General features: G+C 44.6%; 1 protein-coding gene across 1 annotated transcript in view; it reads left to right on the forward strand.

Moving 5' to 3' along the window:
* CCDC66 (coiled-coil domain containing 66) overlaps positions 1–15,600 on the forward strand; it is a 561,787-nt gene that overhangs the window by 53,969 nt on the left and 492,218 nt on the right. The window contains exon 2 of the mRNA XM_069643663.1: positions 6,458–6,522. Coding sequence (XP_069499764.1) covers positions 6,458–6,522 — 65 coding nt within the window. The remainder of the gene's footprint in view (positions 1–6,457; positions 6,523–15,600) is intronic.

Consider the following 15,600-nt stretch of genomic DNA (forward strand, 5'->3'; position numbering starts at 1 on the left):
CCCTTGCGGACTGAATCAGTGCATCACGATCACGATAGTTCAATAGTTTGGCGATCACTGTACGAGACGGGGCGCCCGGAATTGGACGACCCGTCGGCACACAGTGGGCTCGTTCAATGGAGAAGAAATTGGAGAACGTGTTTTCTTCAAACATGCCTGTATGTCACTGTTCCAGAAATGGCTCCATATGTGGGCCCTCCGCTTTCTCCGGCAGTCCCAGGATCCTACGTTATTACGCCTGGACCCTCCCTCGCTCTCATCCACTCGCTCCTCCATGGTTTTTAAACGTGTTGTGACTCTGGCCAGCTGCTGTTCTATGTTCCTTATCCCATCTTCCGCGCCGGAGATGCGTTGTTCTGCCTCGCCGGTGCGCGATGTCAGCTTCTGGAGGTCATGTCGCAGGAGTGAAACGTCCATGCTGATGCCATCCATTTTCTGCTCCATAGAGGCACGCGAGTCGGCTATGGCCGTCATGATGTCCTTTAGTGATATCGTGCCCTCCGTTCCCGCCATGGTGTCTGTTTGGTCTTGTTCTTGCTCTGGTTGGCCATTAGTTGTTGGCGTGGTAAATTGATCTATCCTGCTCTGGGATATCAATCTTTTGGATTTGTCTTTGCCCATGTTGAATGCCAGTCCGGGCTGCCGTTGCGGGGTTGGCGGCGGTTCTTTTGATGTCACGGGCTCCCTCACCGGTCTCGGCAGCAGGGCAGTCCTCTGTGCTCCACCCAGCGCAGCTCCTTCCCGGCTCTGTCATGCGGGGATCGACCCGTACTTGGGGGGCGGAGGGGGGGTGGAGGGGAGGGGGCTGTTTCCTTTCGTTCGCCGCGATGTGTGGTGGGCGACCCGCTCGTCTTGTCTCCCTAGCCAATTCACGGGCTCCTTGCGGGGCATGTGGTGCGTTTCCCGCCTGTCTCGCCTCACCAGCCAAAGCCCCTCCGCAGGCCACACGGGGCTGCCGCCCAACAGCTCCGTTGGTTTATGCAGGTGCAGTGGACAGATCGTTTGTGTTGCGGTCCGTGGGGGGATAGTTGCGGATCTCCCTCAACGCTACTTCCCGCCGTCCTGCTTCACTCCGGTGAGCGCGGCCATTTTTATTGTGCGATGTCGCGAACGCGTCGCCTCCTTCCCGCAGCTCCGAACTCGCTCAAAACGATGCGTTTTGGCCTGGAATTTTCTGTGTGCCGGGGGCGCTTGCCTTTAGGAGGGTATGCGTTTTGGGCAGATTTGCCACTCGTAGCAGGCTATTTATTCAGGCTATTTGCTGCGGCCGCCGGAGCACCAGGAACTCACGTCCTCATCGCCCTGTTGCTGGCCATGCCCCCCAAAAATTGTGCAATTTTTAATCAACATTCAATTCTTCCTCATGACGTTGCGCCAAAGGTGAAATCCCCTGTATTAGATAGACCCAGGGGGCCATTGTAAGTATTGGGGTCCCAAAAAAATGCTGATACTACCAGCTCTGGCAGTTTGCCCGGCCCGGCATACTCCTAGTCTGCCGGTAGTCATCGGTGAACAACCGGTAAGTCCAACCTGGCAGGAGTTTAAGCTCCTACTGGCAGAGAAATAGATGAAACACTGTGAACGTTGCCAGTGCTTCAGTGGTTCCCATTCCATGGAGTCCTACGGTACTCCATGGAATGGGAACTTACTGCGTTGCCGGCACTTGGAATATCCTGGTAACACTGGGATATAGGGTTCCAGTAATGATCAGGTGAGTCTGCCGTAAGCATCGGCGGGTTACCGTCAGACTCATAATGAAGCCTCCAATCTGTGAAGTTGGGTGGGAAGCAATTATTAGTCTTGCAGAAAATTATGTTCCTATATGATGCAAATGAACTAATATTCTGTGCACTGTGGTGTACCAGGAGTCGTCTGATTAAGTAGTGCCATGGTCAAGTTTAAAAAAGAAAAATTCAAATAATAATGAAAAACATCTATCTAGCCCTACCTCTATGAGGGAAGTTCCCTACCAAACAACAAAACTAAAGTGTACTTGTCAAAGTACAAAGAAATAGTCTTAGTCCAATTGCTATTATCTAAATGGCCTTACTACTTACGAAAATGTAACCAAAAAAAGGAGTCCAGAGCCTATTTGTGGACTTCTATACTTGGCTTCTGCCTGGCATAACACTTGGATGCCTTCTCCAAGTGGAATGTTTTAAAAGATTGTCAAGGTCGTGGAAAGAAATACAGAAGTTCAGCAATATCTTGCAGCACAGTCCTCGGCCTCTCTGCAGGTTCTGTATGCCAAGGTTTAAGTATTTACCGAGATTCCATGCTGTTCCCTTTTCTCTGGAAAGACAAGGTTTTCTTAATACAATTCCACCATCTCTCACTTGGTGCTTGACAGTGTCCTTGTCTTATTTGTATACACTGGAACACTCGAGCTTCTCTTTCCTCCCAGTTCTGTTCACTGTTTGGGGTTACCAGTACTCCACAAAGTCCTCTGGCCCACAGACAGGCTTGCTTTACAGGGCCTTGGTGGGGCATCGGCGCGTTCAGGTTTTCTTGGCTCCCGTAACCCTTGTGACTCTCCCAGCCTTTAACATTAATATCTTTCTCAGGGCTCCCCAAAGCCCCCCGATAAGCTTGTTTTAGCAGGGCCTTGGTAGGGTGTCTGCCTGTTCGTGTTTTCTTGTCTCCTGTAACTCTTATAGCTTCCCAGCTTCTGAAACCATGGTTCGCCCCTCTCAATGGCGTTACCGCTTTGGGAGCGTTCACTTCCCTTACTCTACCTGGCTCAGCAGTTGTTGCACTTCTTGTGGAAAGATCGGGTTCCAACTTCTCCGCTGCAGTCTGGTCTCTGCGTCAGTTAACGGGCCCCAGTCATGCCACCAGGCGAAATGGTCTCTTTGCCGTTTCTGCCTCTCTCCTGACCTTGGCTTCTTGGACAGTTGGAATGCCAGCCTTCCAGAATATTGATAACGATTCGTTAGCTCTCCATGCTACAGCTGGCTCTGCGCACTAGCACAGCTCCGACCCTCTAGGACGCCTTCCCGTCAGAGGCTCTCCTCTACGTAGGATTCTCTCTCCTCCATTCTTGATTCCTCATCGTTTTATGTACATTGTCACAGATAAAAGGAGTGTGTCACTGTACTTTGATTGTGGAATTTGGGCGAGATCCAACATTACCTATAGTCAGAGACTGAAGAAATGTCACTATTTGTTGAGCCCAAAACAGAAGTAACAAGTTTTTCCAATTCTCATATAGATGAACAATGCATTCTCGACAGGGAGTTCCTTACAGGAATGGAAGTACTTGTCCCCAGAGGGAAGTCGCAACCAGTGAGGTCCCACTTTTGCAGACCCCCAAATGAGTGTCTTGCTTTGTGGACTCCCCTCCTTAGCCTCAAAGGGGGTGCCTCCCGGCCCGGGGAGATGGAACGAATTGAGCAGATTCGTCACAGCATTCTAAGATGAAAGTGCAGTTTCTGTAAACCCACACCTGTAGATTTGGATGAAACCTCCCCAAGTTTGTTTTTTATTTACATGCGTACTCTAGAAACCATTGTACCACATGGGTACGTGGAATACAATACCAATGGGGGAATAGAATACAATACCAATGGGGGAATTGAATACAATACCAATGGGGGAATGTATATCAAGTGTAATGAACCTGTGACGGGTCTGTAACCTTTCTGTAATACCAATACTTGTCGTTGATATTGAAGAAAATAGTGCTTTTAAGAATGTCACAAAAAAAGTAAAGCACTTAAATTGTATGGATATGGTTTGCGTAAGTCTTTCAAATATACTAGCCGGCGAGCGGCAAAGCTCAAATTACAGTATATATTGCACTGCCTAGAAATAGTTGTCTAGATATACATCTAGAATTGATTGATTTAAAGGACTGTGGGTGCATGCAAAAGTAGCACAACGTTTATAGGCAGAGAAAATGTAGGACCTTTCTGGTAATTTCCCAAGCATAAAGTTAGCGGACGACCTTTTGGTTTTGATTTCTTCATGTAAATGAAATGGAACCTTTAAGTCCAAATATATACCCGGTTTCGTGCCCCAGAATTTTGAGCTGTGATTGTGACAATAAGGCGTGTCTGATTAGGTGACACTTCAGCAAAATTCTACTTGGATTCTCTCTATATCTGATAAAATTAACCTCTGATATTTGTGTTATAGAACTTTAGTACAGAGAAAAAATTGTTGAAAAAAGTTGCTCCAATAATGTTTTGTTGTGGTGATGGTTCTTTCATTGCTTGTAATAAGATATCCTAATTGAAACTTATTTGACTGTTATGTGTGAAGACTTGGTTTTGATAACATTGATGTAGCTCTAAAAACTGGCGAGTCCCCAAGTAAGAATCCAATGCAACATAAAAGCTTTTACTATATACTGTTTTTTATAGCAGGGATTCCCAAATGTATATAATTTGTGTGTGCCAGAACATATGTAGTATAATTAACGTACATGTAGGCTGAATATAACCTATTTAGTCATTTTTTTTAAATCACGGGGAAGGCAATGCATTTTTGGCATAAAATGTACCACTGATAACCGATTGGAGGAATTTATTCCTTTACAATGGGGTGAGAGATGTGACTTGAAGACCAGATGTTGCAGGGGCAGGTGGAAACATAAACCACGGATGAGGACAGTGTTAACTTGCTGGTCTGTGTTCATTACATATTCTTTGACGCTGCAGAGCTATTCTTACCAAAATGCTGCTACCTTAAATGCCTCCTAAATCCCGTGAAAATCGTGGTATGCCATAACTATGCCAAAAGGGTATTCTACCATTGAAAAAAATAAATATTGTGATCACCCTAGTGTAAAGTGTAGCGGATCATTCACTGACAGGGTTTGCTTTTCTGCAAGTACCTTACTCCCTGTGTAAAGTGCTTTTGGATAAAAACCTATGCATACTTTGTTCTTCATCATTCTACCTACCACCAAGGTAGAGTATCCCTCTTCTGAACAAAGACAAATAGTACAAGATTTGGGGAGGCGGAAAGAAAGATGATGAAATGTTCATGGACTAAACTAACGCAATGCTGTTGTAGCTCGGTATGCTTTCATGAATAACCAGGCCTTCAAATTGGAGAGAAACTGAATGACGTTGCTGTAAGATCTTTGCATGAGTTGTTCAAAATCTACAGTGGTTTCACCACTCTTCCAACTAACGGACTGCCATTTGCATGGGACAGTAATGTGATGGGCCACCAACTCTACAATTTGCATATGCGAAATAAATGTCTGAATTGACAGATGCGCACCAATAAGCTCAAGAAGGAGCATGTTGATTTACAAAAAAATGAGCAAATGACTTGCTGCTTTTCCCCTTTGATCGTAACTTCACCCTACTCCCATCTGGGGAAAGTCGTATTTGGAACTGGATAGATCTGCAGAAATGAATTCCACTTTATTGTAATAAGTAATTCCTGAAAGTGTTTCCCATTCCCTATTGTTTGCCAACATACTTACCATGGCTATTTCAGTGTGGCAAGTAGAGCTGGTGTTTTGATACTTGTAAAGTGAAGTAAGGAGGCAGCCAGGCTGAGTCATTAGGTGCTGCCTTAGGAAGAAAAATGGTTAGAATAACGTGCCTGGTCTTCTTTTCGGGAGTCCATTTCTATGGATCTTAAATTATAATATTTAGTTTGTGCTGCTACAAAAACTGCACTATTCGAGTGTTGGCACTTTCTTGTTACGCCTATAATGAACGCTCCCTTTTTCAGTTTGTACTAACTTCTGCACATAAATACGGACTGAAATCAATCTGCTTCCTGTCTCAATTTATTTGTAAAAATGGAAATAAAATGGAAAAGCAGGTATTACGCAATGTTCTCCTTTCTGTCAATCAACTCATGACCTTTCAGACTACAAGCAGTGAGTGTGTCGAGATTGTTTTATGGCATGAAAAGTTTCAAATTTCTTCTAATTGCTGATAGCAGATATCCTAGGTCGGCAGCAGCCATTTGTCATTATAATAATGCACTCGCTAGTGATGTGGAATGACTGTTCTTTTTGTTTCCTGTGCGTCGGCGTGTTTAAAAAAAATAAATTAAAAAATTCATTTTTATTCTAATAAATTGCTGAAAAATACTGATTTCAAATTTGTATTACGAACAGTAATACATGTAGATGATTACAGATAAAAAGGCCACAAAATACATCTGGATGAATGCAGACGGCAATGACAGAAAAAGAAATGCACTGCAACTGGGAGACTTGCCTATAATGCACAAAGCATTGCACATTTTACGGACTAACACTTAATTATGATTCCTTCTTCTCTAATGTGCAGCAAACTCTCTTGTGTAAGCCAGCTTCCTACATTAAAGTAAATTTGATTAGAATTGGTCGACTCAGACTGTCAATTGTATCTTGACCAGTAACACTTTGCTATGTAATTGTGGACACAGATGCACTTAATGCCTCGTGAGACTATATACATATATCAGTGCTGTTTCTTTTAATTCTTTTTATTTCTATTTACAGTGATGGCCTGAAGCTTGAAACTCAAATATTGGATGGGAAACCCAAGTTAATTTTAGCACCATGTGGTATGGCAAACATTTCATATATACTGTTCATCTAAAGTACTGTAACTTTCTAGCAAAGGTTTATATAGAAACAATGTTTGGACCTGCTTAATGTCTGTCCTATAAGAAATGGTTGGAGGGTGCAGATCCTAGACTGAATGATACACCAGGCAATACGCACCCAAGGCACACTCTTCTCCTGCTATCAGTAGTGCCAATTTTACACTTTGTTCAGAGTTTGAAACCCTCCTTGCCCATTTAGTTTGCTGATTACGAATTTTGCTTTGTAAATATTACAAGTAGTGAGGATACCTGTGCAAAGCACACGCTAGAAAATTGTTTTGATTTTATATTGGGCCTAGTGGCCACTGTTTAGTCCTTCTCATTTTGCCATTCAAGTGTGGGGAGGGAGAGAAAGCTGGAATTGTAACCCACATCCACAGTTATGAAATTGTTGTTGCAGTTCCCAGTCTTCTAGTGAGGAGAGATGTGCTTGTGGTCATATCTGCTCTCCCTGCTTTCGCCCAAAAACAGGAAAGTACAGTCTTTCATGGAAGGATAACCCCTTCAAACAATACATACTGTCCATCCATTCATGCTTGGTTTTTGTGGCAGCTAACCAGTTCCTATATTGTCGTCAGTGTATAATATACATCAGCACTACATTACCAGAAAATACATTACATTTTTTGTTTTACCCTCGTCATTGGAAAATATTTAACCATAGTGGGATAAAAAAAAAAGTAAAAGGTTCATCTTCTGCAAGACCTGGCCCCAAATTTATGGCTCTTATTTTCTAGTATCTGTAGCTGGGTGTAGCTCAACAAAAGCCGCATTTAAGGGATGGCTGAATAATGAGTCGGGCGTTAATTGGGAATTTTACCTCCAGTTTTTGGCTGGAGGTAAAAATGTCCCCTTACCGCCCGTTTGTGGCACTATTACCGCCGCCGCAATTACTGCCAGCGGTAATAGCGCTCCCCAACCCCAGTGGGTCTTATGGACCCAATGAGGAATGGGGATTTACCGCCCAACTCGTGATGAGGCCTTTGGACTCCAAAGTGCTTCTCCCAATAAGATTATAATCGGCACCACTGTCTATTAGCATTAATAATTCAACTCCATTGACAGTGACAACCTCTGAGGTTTCTTCAGCTTCATTCCCATCCCATCACAGCATTTACAACCTGAAACACCCTCACACCGCCTAAATACTCTATCTGAATCCCCGTGCTCGCTCTCGTTTTCTTGAACATTCCCAGGTTTATTAGACATTCTGCAACACGTTGCTAGATGTCCCCCGAGTCCACACAGAAGCATTCCACGTACACTGCAATGCACTCTTTCGAATCGGCAAAATGCTGGGTACTCCCACACCCAAAGCATCTTTTCTGTTGCTGCACCGTGGGGCGATTTCTCTGTCTTCCCTTGGTTCCCAATTCTCTTTTTTTTCCTTTGTGACCTTTACAATTATATAATACTGCATGCTTCCTTTCAATAGCATAGTTTGTTGCATACACAGCTCAAACAAACTTCATAAAATCCTCCTTCCATTCGTTCCATTTTATCACTGCCTGCCATGTTGTGGCAAGAACAGTGCGCCATGACTGTGTACTCAATACAGTAAGGAAATATAGAATGGAAGAAACAAAACAAATGCCACAAACAAGCTTGGACAGAAATGGCTTCTTGTAACCAATTGAAACTCTAAGCACAGACCCATTGTCTCTGACACAATGAGAATATCTTCCTGTAACCAATAAAAATTCTTAGTATACCTCTCTTGTTCATAAAGGTATCTCCAACACAAAATTGGCAAATTGCTGCACATCAAATGGATGAAATTGCAAAAGAACAAAACTGCAGAAAAAAAGGAAAACAATTATTTTACATTCAGGGAAGGTCACTTGGCCATTTCAGTCAAAATAAATATGCCCTGATGAGATGAATGGCCCTGTGGCGCTCTACAGACCCGTTAATGCTTGTGAGCGGGCGCTCTCACTGTGCGTTGTTGAGCACAATGTTCACTATTTCCTTAACGCACGCCTGGTGCTGCTTGTAAAGCCTCTGTAGTCATCCGCACTCGGCACTCATACACAGACCTGCTGTGGAGACTAGGATTGGTCCAGGTAGGCTTAATCTTGTAGTATGGACAGGACAGGAACATGGATGGGTATTAACCGGAGTAGTCCCACCGGCCATCTTATCCCATTTTAGGCCCCCAACTGACACTCTCAGAACATTCTCACACAGATCCACTCAACATTCTCCTGAGCTGCATTCATGCATCAACATTCTAATAGCAAGCACTCCTGGCCAGTGACAAGACCTACAATATAACAGTGCTCTTCAATTAGCCGGTCACTAGGCAACTGAATGCCACCATTGAAGCTTCACATCGGAAGACCCACCAAGGGCCTTTCCACTGACATGCCGATGCGTGTTGCGTCACGGTTCTGTCTGTGCTCAGTGTCCACCTCCAGGCCACTGTGCCACGTCAGTCGTTGGCCACAGGACAAGTAAGTGTATTTACCACTCCGAAATGCTTAGTTTCAATGATGTCGTGTGCGTAAATGCCTGCCTCCAGGGCACTGTCATGTCAGTCGTTCTGGCCACAGAGGTGCTTCATTTGAATGACGCCGAAAAGAACTGCATTCCTGTTTTAGCCAATGCTGTGCTCCCTGGCAGTCCCAAGTACTGGTGGAGCGACTGTTCACTGTGCCATAGAAGTCACGCTCACTCTTCCGCTCCTTCAGTGAATATGCACTGTTGAGACTATACCAGTTGGGCGCGTTGGTGTAAACTCACCGCCAAACCCACACATGTTGGGCACCAAACACTCCAAGTTACTCCTTTGTAGAGGCACCAAACACACACTTCACCTCTACTTGTAGCCACCTGAGCAGGCCACCCACTCATCAGTATTCCTTACCGATCGGGCAGCATAGTCTAAAAGGATGCAATGTGTGCCTTTCCACTTCTGTAAAATTGCCTTTATATGTTGGCTGCTGTGAATGCAGCACTCCAACAGCAGACTAGGAAAACAAAACTTTCTCTGGGTCCTCTCCACCGCAGCCTGGGCGGGTGGTCGTCAACAGTATTGTAAAGTGTAACTGGAATGATGACAAAGACTTATAGTTGCTTTCCAAGGATTTTATTCCAACATCCTAGTCAGACTGTGGCTTCACCCTTTCCAAGGCTTCTCTTAACTGACTCCCTGGAATCTCAATTCTCAACAATTCTACTAGGTGCAACACTGACATTACATTCTACTTTCTGTAAAGATTGGAACCCATTTACAATTGGAGCATGTCAACTATGTACAGTAAATATTACTTGAAATTACATTGAATAAAGGTAATTGACTTTACAACACCTGGCTCTTTCTCTGTCCCATAAAACCTGACTTGACAGACAAATACATAGTGTCACCAGCATCCAGAGCACCAGAGAGTCCCGTATAGCAGAGTGTCTGTGGCAGAACCAATGTTAATTATCTCCCTTGTTGCTGCCAAATCCGACTTTGTTTTTTTTGGCCCATCGAGAGTATTGCCCCTACAGGTAAACCAGTGAAATTCTTTGATATGCCTTGTTCAGTGACGCTCTTTTGTCTTACACCTTCTGCTGTTTTTCACACATTTTTGGCGCTCCATGGTCTGCAAGAGGTGGGATGGGGGACTAACAAAGGAGCCGGGGCAGAAGGGCAAGTCTGCTTTATTGCAATGTTGATATTTGCAGATCTGAAAAGCTATGTCATTTTGTGTCGTACACATTTTAGATACTTTGCAATTTTCCTGGAGCCGTGGTTAATGTACATTCCAGCTTACTAATGTAATGACTGCCCACTGACCTGAGACACTCCACTGTAGTGTCGCTCATCCTTGCATGTAATTGTGGTAAAATGCAGATGGATATGGACCAATAACTAGCAATTGACAAAGCCATCATTTGGATAGTTAATCTATCCTGCCCCTGAGGTTTCTGTGTAACATCACTGACCCACGACATGGCAATCAATTCAGGGGAAGCCCTTTCCTCTCTCAAATCGCAGATCTCCCTACGTGTTACAGATGATTGTTCGATGTACATGATGCATACCTTTGTCAAGCCATGTTAAGCATACAGGTTCATCTCAAAGGCTCTTCTAAGGGTGTCCCAATCTGTAATTTATTAAGACTTATTGGCCAGTTGCTGGAGATCTCAAGTTTCCAATGTCATGTGTGAAATAATTAGCGATTCCTGGCTTTTCGGCACACAACAAAGATAAACGATGCACTTAAAACATGTTTGTGTACAAGTGTTTATTTTTGTGTGTGTAGGGCAAAGTCACAGTTTGAGAGCACTGAGAGCGACATGATGCAGAGCTGTGGTCAACGTGTGCATATATTAAGACCGATTTGCAGGATTAGATTTGCGTATTAGCAGCATAAAAGGAGCGCAGCGCAAGCATATTTTGTTGAGACCAGCCTTTATTTAGCAATAGCAGCATAACAATGTTTTACGGGGGTGATGCTGGCATGTATTGTAGAGAACAGCCTCATTACTTTCTTTGAACACATAAAGAAAGAAAGAAAGCAAGAAAGGAAGGACAGACCTCATGATCTGTTTTGGGCAGGACCTACTTGAAAGTGTTTGAAAGTGGGGCGATTCTGGCATATATTGAGGGCCCCCCCTTTTTTTTTTTTTGGTGTGGACAGTCAGCCTCTGTTTATATATTGTAATCCTTCATAGAATCTTGAGTGTGTCTTACCTTGACTTCATCAGATTATTGATGTGGAACCTAGGTGAGAGTCAGTTGGTAGTTGGTCCTGACTTGAGAAGATGGAGGGTACTGCAGTCACCACACATAATTGCCTTCATTTAGCATTACAGTTTGTTACCTGCGTTGTCCTGCAGCTTTATTATAGTGATAAAACCCAAAACAATAATTGAGGTTAATGGTGTGGATATACAAATACTGATTAATAGAGGTGCTGATTATACCTTGATTAGCAATGTGTTGTGGGAGATCAACAAGGTGTCGTGGGAAAAGGAACTTTCCAAATGTGTTTTGAAGGAGGCAAATATCAAGGCACACGCTTGTGGGGAAAACTCAATAGTGATCATTTGTGAGCTAAACGCCAAGTTGGCATTTAAAGGATTTAAAGGAAGGAGCACAGTCAGCCGAATTTATATAACTAATGTTGGGGTAATCTTCTGTCTTGGAGTTGTCTGGCTGTGCTGGGGATATAATTAGATCCCAATGCTACTGAATGGGTATACAATGATAGTAGTAATGCAGTGTTAGAGATTGACGCCCTCGGTGAAGGTGATGCAGCTAAGTGGGCTCCCAGAGTTTTCTGAGATGCAGTAGGTTGCCTCAATGGATTCATACATAAAATCGAACGCAAAAAGATGCTGTGCCCTCTGTCGCCAAACTCTGGTCTCTTCCCATGTCTTATAGGAAAAATGTTGTGTTGGTACTTGACAGGATGTTGAGAGGGTATTATTGAACGCATAGAGGCGTTGGACTGGATCAGCTCCATTGTGGTGGTGAAAAAGACCAATGGGGCAATCAGACTTTGTATACTAAGGGAAGTCAACAAGATTGTTGTCATGGAGAGGTTTCATTTGCCTAAGATCGACTAGTTGATCACTGATTTAGTTGGCTCGAAGGTGTATTCCCTATTGGACCTCAAATCAGCATATCACCAGATCTGCATGCAGCCAGGGTCTTACGACATCCTTACATTCATTACACATGTAGGGATTTTTAAATGTGTTAGGATTCCATTTGGGGTTAATTTCAGTGGCCAGTGTTTTCCAGAGGGTGATGCACAGTATTCTGGGAGGTGTGTGTGGAGTAAAATTTGATCAGGATGACATTTGGTGACCGAACAGAACATTACTCAAGATTGAAGGAGGTGTTGAAGAGACTGGAAAGGGCGGGTCTCACTTGAATGTAAATTTGGCCAATAGCAGTCGACTTATTTAGTTTCCAGTCTGTGTGAGGATGGTTTACGCCCAAAACTCAGTACAGTTAAGGCTATTATAGAGATGACTCCTCCAAATTTTATTTAGGTATGAATAATCGAATATTACTCAGTTTGTCGAGGGGTTGGCCAATAAGACTGTGCCAATGAGAACTCACCAGGAAAGGGGTCAGATTTCAGTGGTCTAATGACTCTAAGTAGGAGTGTGTACAGGTGAAGCATGACCTTATGCATGCACCCATTTTACAGGGTTTCAGAGAGGGAGCCACTACAATATTGTATACAGATGCTTCAGAGTTTAGTTTGAGGGCGGTGCTCATGCAAGAAGACAGTTCAGGCACGCACTCTATAGTGTACGCATCCATGACACTCGAGCAAATGTGGAGTTGCTATTCTGCCATTGAGCAGGAGGCGTTGGCTGTCATGTGGGTCATCATAAAATTCAGAGTATACTTGTATGGTCGAGTATTTGTGGTACGAACGGACCATAAACCCCAGGTGGCGATTTTCAATGCAAAGAGGTTGGATGGAGTTTGGAGAAGGGTTTCGATGTAGATCACCAGGTTGCAGGGTTTGGATTTCAAACATGTGCAAGGAAAGGAAAATGTCGGTGCTGATGTCCTTTCGGGCATCAAGTGTTGTGGAGGAGTCAGACATGTTCGAGGACGATGTCGGGGACATTTTCAGTAGAGGAGAGTCTCCAAGAGAGTGAGTGGGTAGAAGCATGTTAGGAAGATGAGGTTTACTAGCAGGTTAAACGACAGGATCAGGATACATGGAAGGCAGGTGTGATGCTGGAAATGCCTTATGGAGGGACAGGGCCTCCTAGTCCTTGTCCTAACACTTCTCTGTGTGTGATTTCTCTGTTTTCTCCCACTGAGGGCAAGCTTAACCTCTTGTCAGTGCAGCTCTTCATGTTTTCCGTTTGGTCAGCAACACCCATGGGATACCCATATGGGATCCATGGGTGGGGATACACCCTTGTACCACTTATGTTTGTTGTTGGGCACATGTGTGTTGCCCACAGAGCAGGGTATGAGCTTGTGGCAGCTACATGCTGACCTTTGGACACCCCTTCCATAGGAATCAATTAATTCCTGCAGGAATGCAAGATGGCCCCTGTGTCCTCTTGGTTTCTATTGTATTTTACCTTGTTTCCCAAAGTCCTCGGAAGCCCTGACTCTGTCCCTTCCTCCAGACTGGCTGTTTGTTGGAAATATCATAAATGACACCGGGGCTGCCTCCTGTCAGACTGACTGGAGCCTTCTCAGAGGCTGTGTTGTGGGTACACACCGTAGGGTTGGGACCTGCATGAATGGAGTCTGAAGTTACCTCAGTCTGTGTTCTAGGTGTCTGGTTTCTGTGTCCGACACAATGCCTGAGACAGCCCTAACTGAAATTGACATGAATGCAGTGTAGTGTGCTGAAAGGCTGGGTGCTTACCCCAATCCACATCCTTTTGTTATGGGTGTCTGGGTGGAGTGAATGGCCTGAATGCCTGTGAACCTGATTGGCTGCCTGCTTGCATGGATGCCCTTCTGCACGATTGGTTGACTGAGCCTGGCTCAGCCTGAGTGAATGGGAACCAATGTGTATAATTGGGGACTACTCGCTCATCAATTTGTTCAGAAGTTGAAGCAAGAAGAAGCTGCTACTTGAAGCCCAGCTGCAGGAGAAGTCTGCCTCTGCATTTCCTGGTGTAATCCAAAAGCTACCATGTTCTTCCAAGGACTTATCCAGAGAGGACCTGCAAAGGAGACCTCACCCGAGCTATGAGGGACCAACTTGCAAGCATGAGAAGTACCCTGGAAACCTGTGCCTGCCGTCCAGAGAAGCGGTCTTCGTGAGTCCTGAAGAGGAGTGCCCGGGCATCTAGTGTCATAGAAGTCCATTGGTGTCGCCCAGGGTCCGGAGCAGCATTTCATAACCGCTGGAAGCCGGTGCAGTCTACTGTCCAGAAGAGGAGGTACCCTGACATAGTGCTGCTGGATACCCAGAGCTGCGAAAATCCCAAACTGCCGAAGAAGATTTTGAAGGACATGGTTGACATCATCACTGACCACTTTGTCTCGCTGGAGAGAGTCCAGAGTTGCTGAGTGCAGAGAAAGATCAGTCGGTGAGTTTCCTGCCACCAGAACATGAAGACATCCCGAGGGCCCAGGATTGGTGAGGGTCCGAGTTCCACTCCAGTGGTCGAGTCCAGGTCGCCAGAAGCCACAGCTGCAGAACCAAAAGCGGGGAAAACCACGATATTCTGAAACCCCACACCAAAAGGGACATATGCACCCATCGCCACCAGAAGTCATTAAAGGGTTCCAGGAGTCTTACTCTCAACTGACTTCTACAGTGAGAGAAATCATCTACCGAAGGAGAGCACTGTGAAGGGCAAAACTACTGCACTTCAGAAAGACTTTAGTTCAATTTTTCTTGTGGACTCTGCATCCCCTTTTTCCAAGGGGGAATCTATCCTTGAAGGGAATAGTCAAACGAAACCGAGAAACTCTGCCACTTCGCCTGGCTAGGCACCAAAGTACTGTGATGAAGAACAGCATCTTCGAGCCTCGAGTCGTCCAGGGGTCCCAGATTAGTCTTGGATCCTGTTCTCCTGTGACATCTCGGGTACTTTGGGGTGGTCAAACCTTTTAAAAGAAAGCAGAAGGTTATTGAACATTATTGGACTTGGCTATGAAAGACCAGAAGCTTTTCCATTACAGATTGCCCTGGTTGGGGGCGGAGGGAGGTCTTCACACATAATTGTATATCTAGTCCAAAGAAAGCACCCTGCCACTGTTCACAACTAACCTGCCTTTCTTCCATATTCTATGCTGATATACCTCACATAAGAATTCACATGCCTATTAAAAATTGTCCGCAGTTTGCATCTATTACTGAATTTAAGTATTGTGTTGTCACATAGGGTGGTGCATATATTTACCATTCTTTGAATAGGTATTTACAAGTACAAAGTGTTATTATATGTATATCCGTTATTGGTAGCAACCTTATTTCATATAAAGAAGTTATCACCTAACATAGTGTGTGTACTTAAGAACCAGCCTGCAATTCAGAGCCCTGGCTGGGGTGTTCGGTGCCTTTACCCTACCATATAGAGGGCAGAAGTACATATACC

Source organism: Ambystoma mexicanum, chromosome 2p (genome assembly GCF_040938575.1).
Source record: "Ambystoma mexicanum isolate Mex_15411 chromosome 2p, UKY_AmexF1_1, whole genome shotgun sequence".
In the NCBI taxonomy this organism is placed as follows: domain Eukaryota; kingdom Metazoa; phylum Chordata; class Amphibia; order Caudata; family Ambystomatidae; genus Ambystoma; species Ambystoma mexicanum.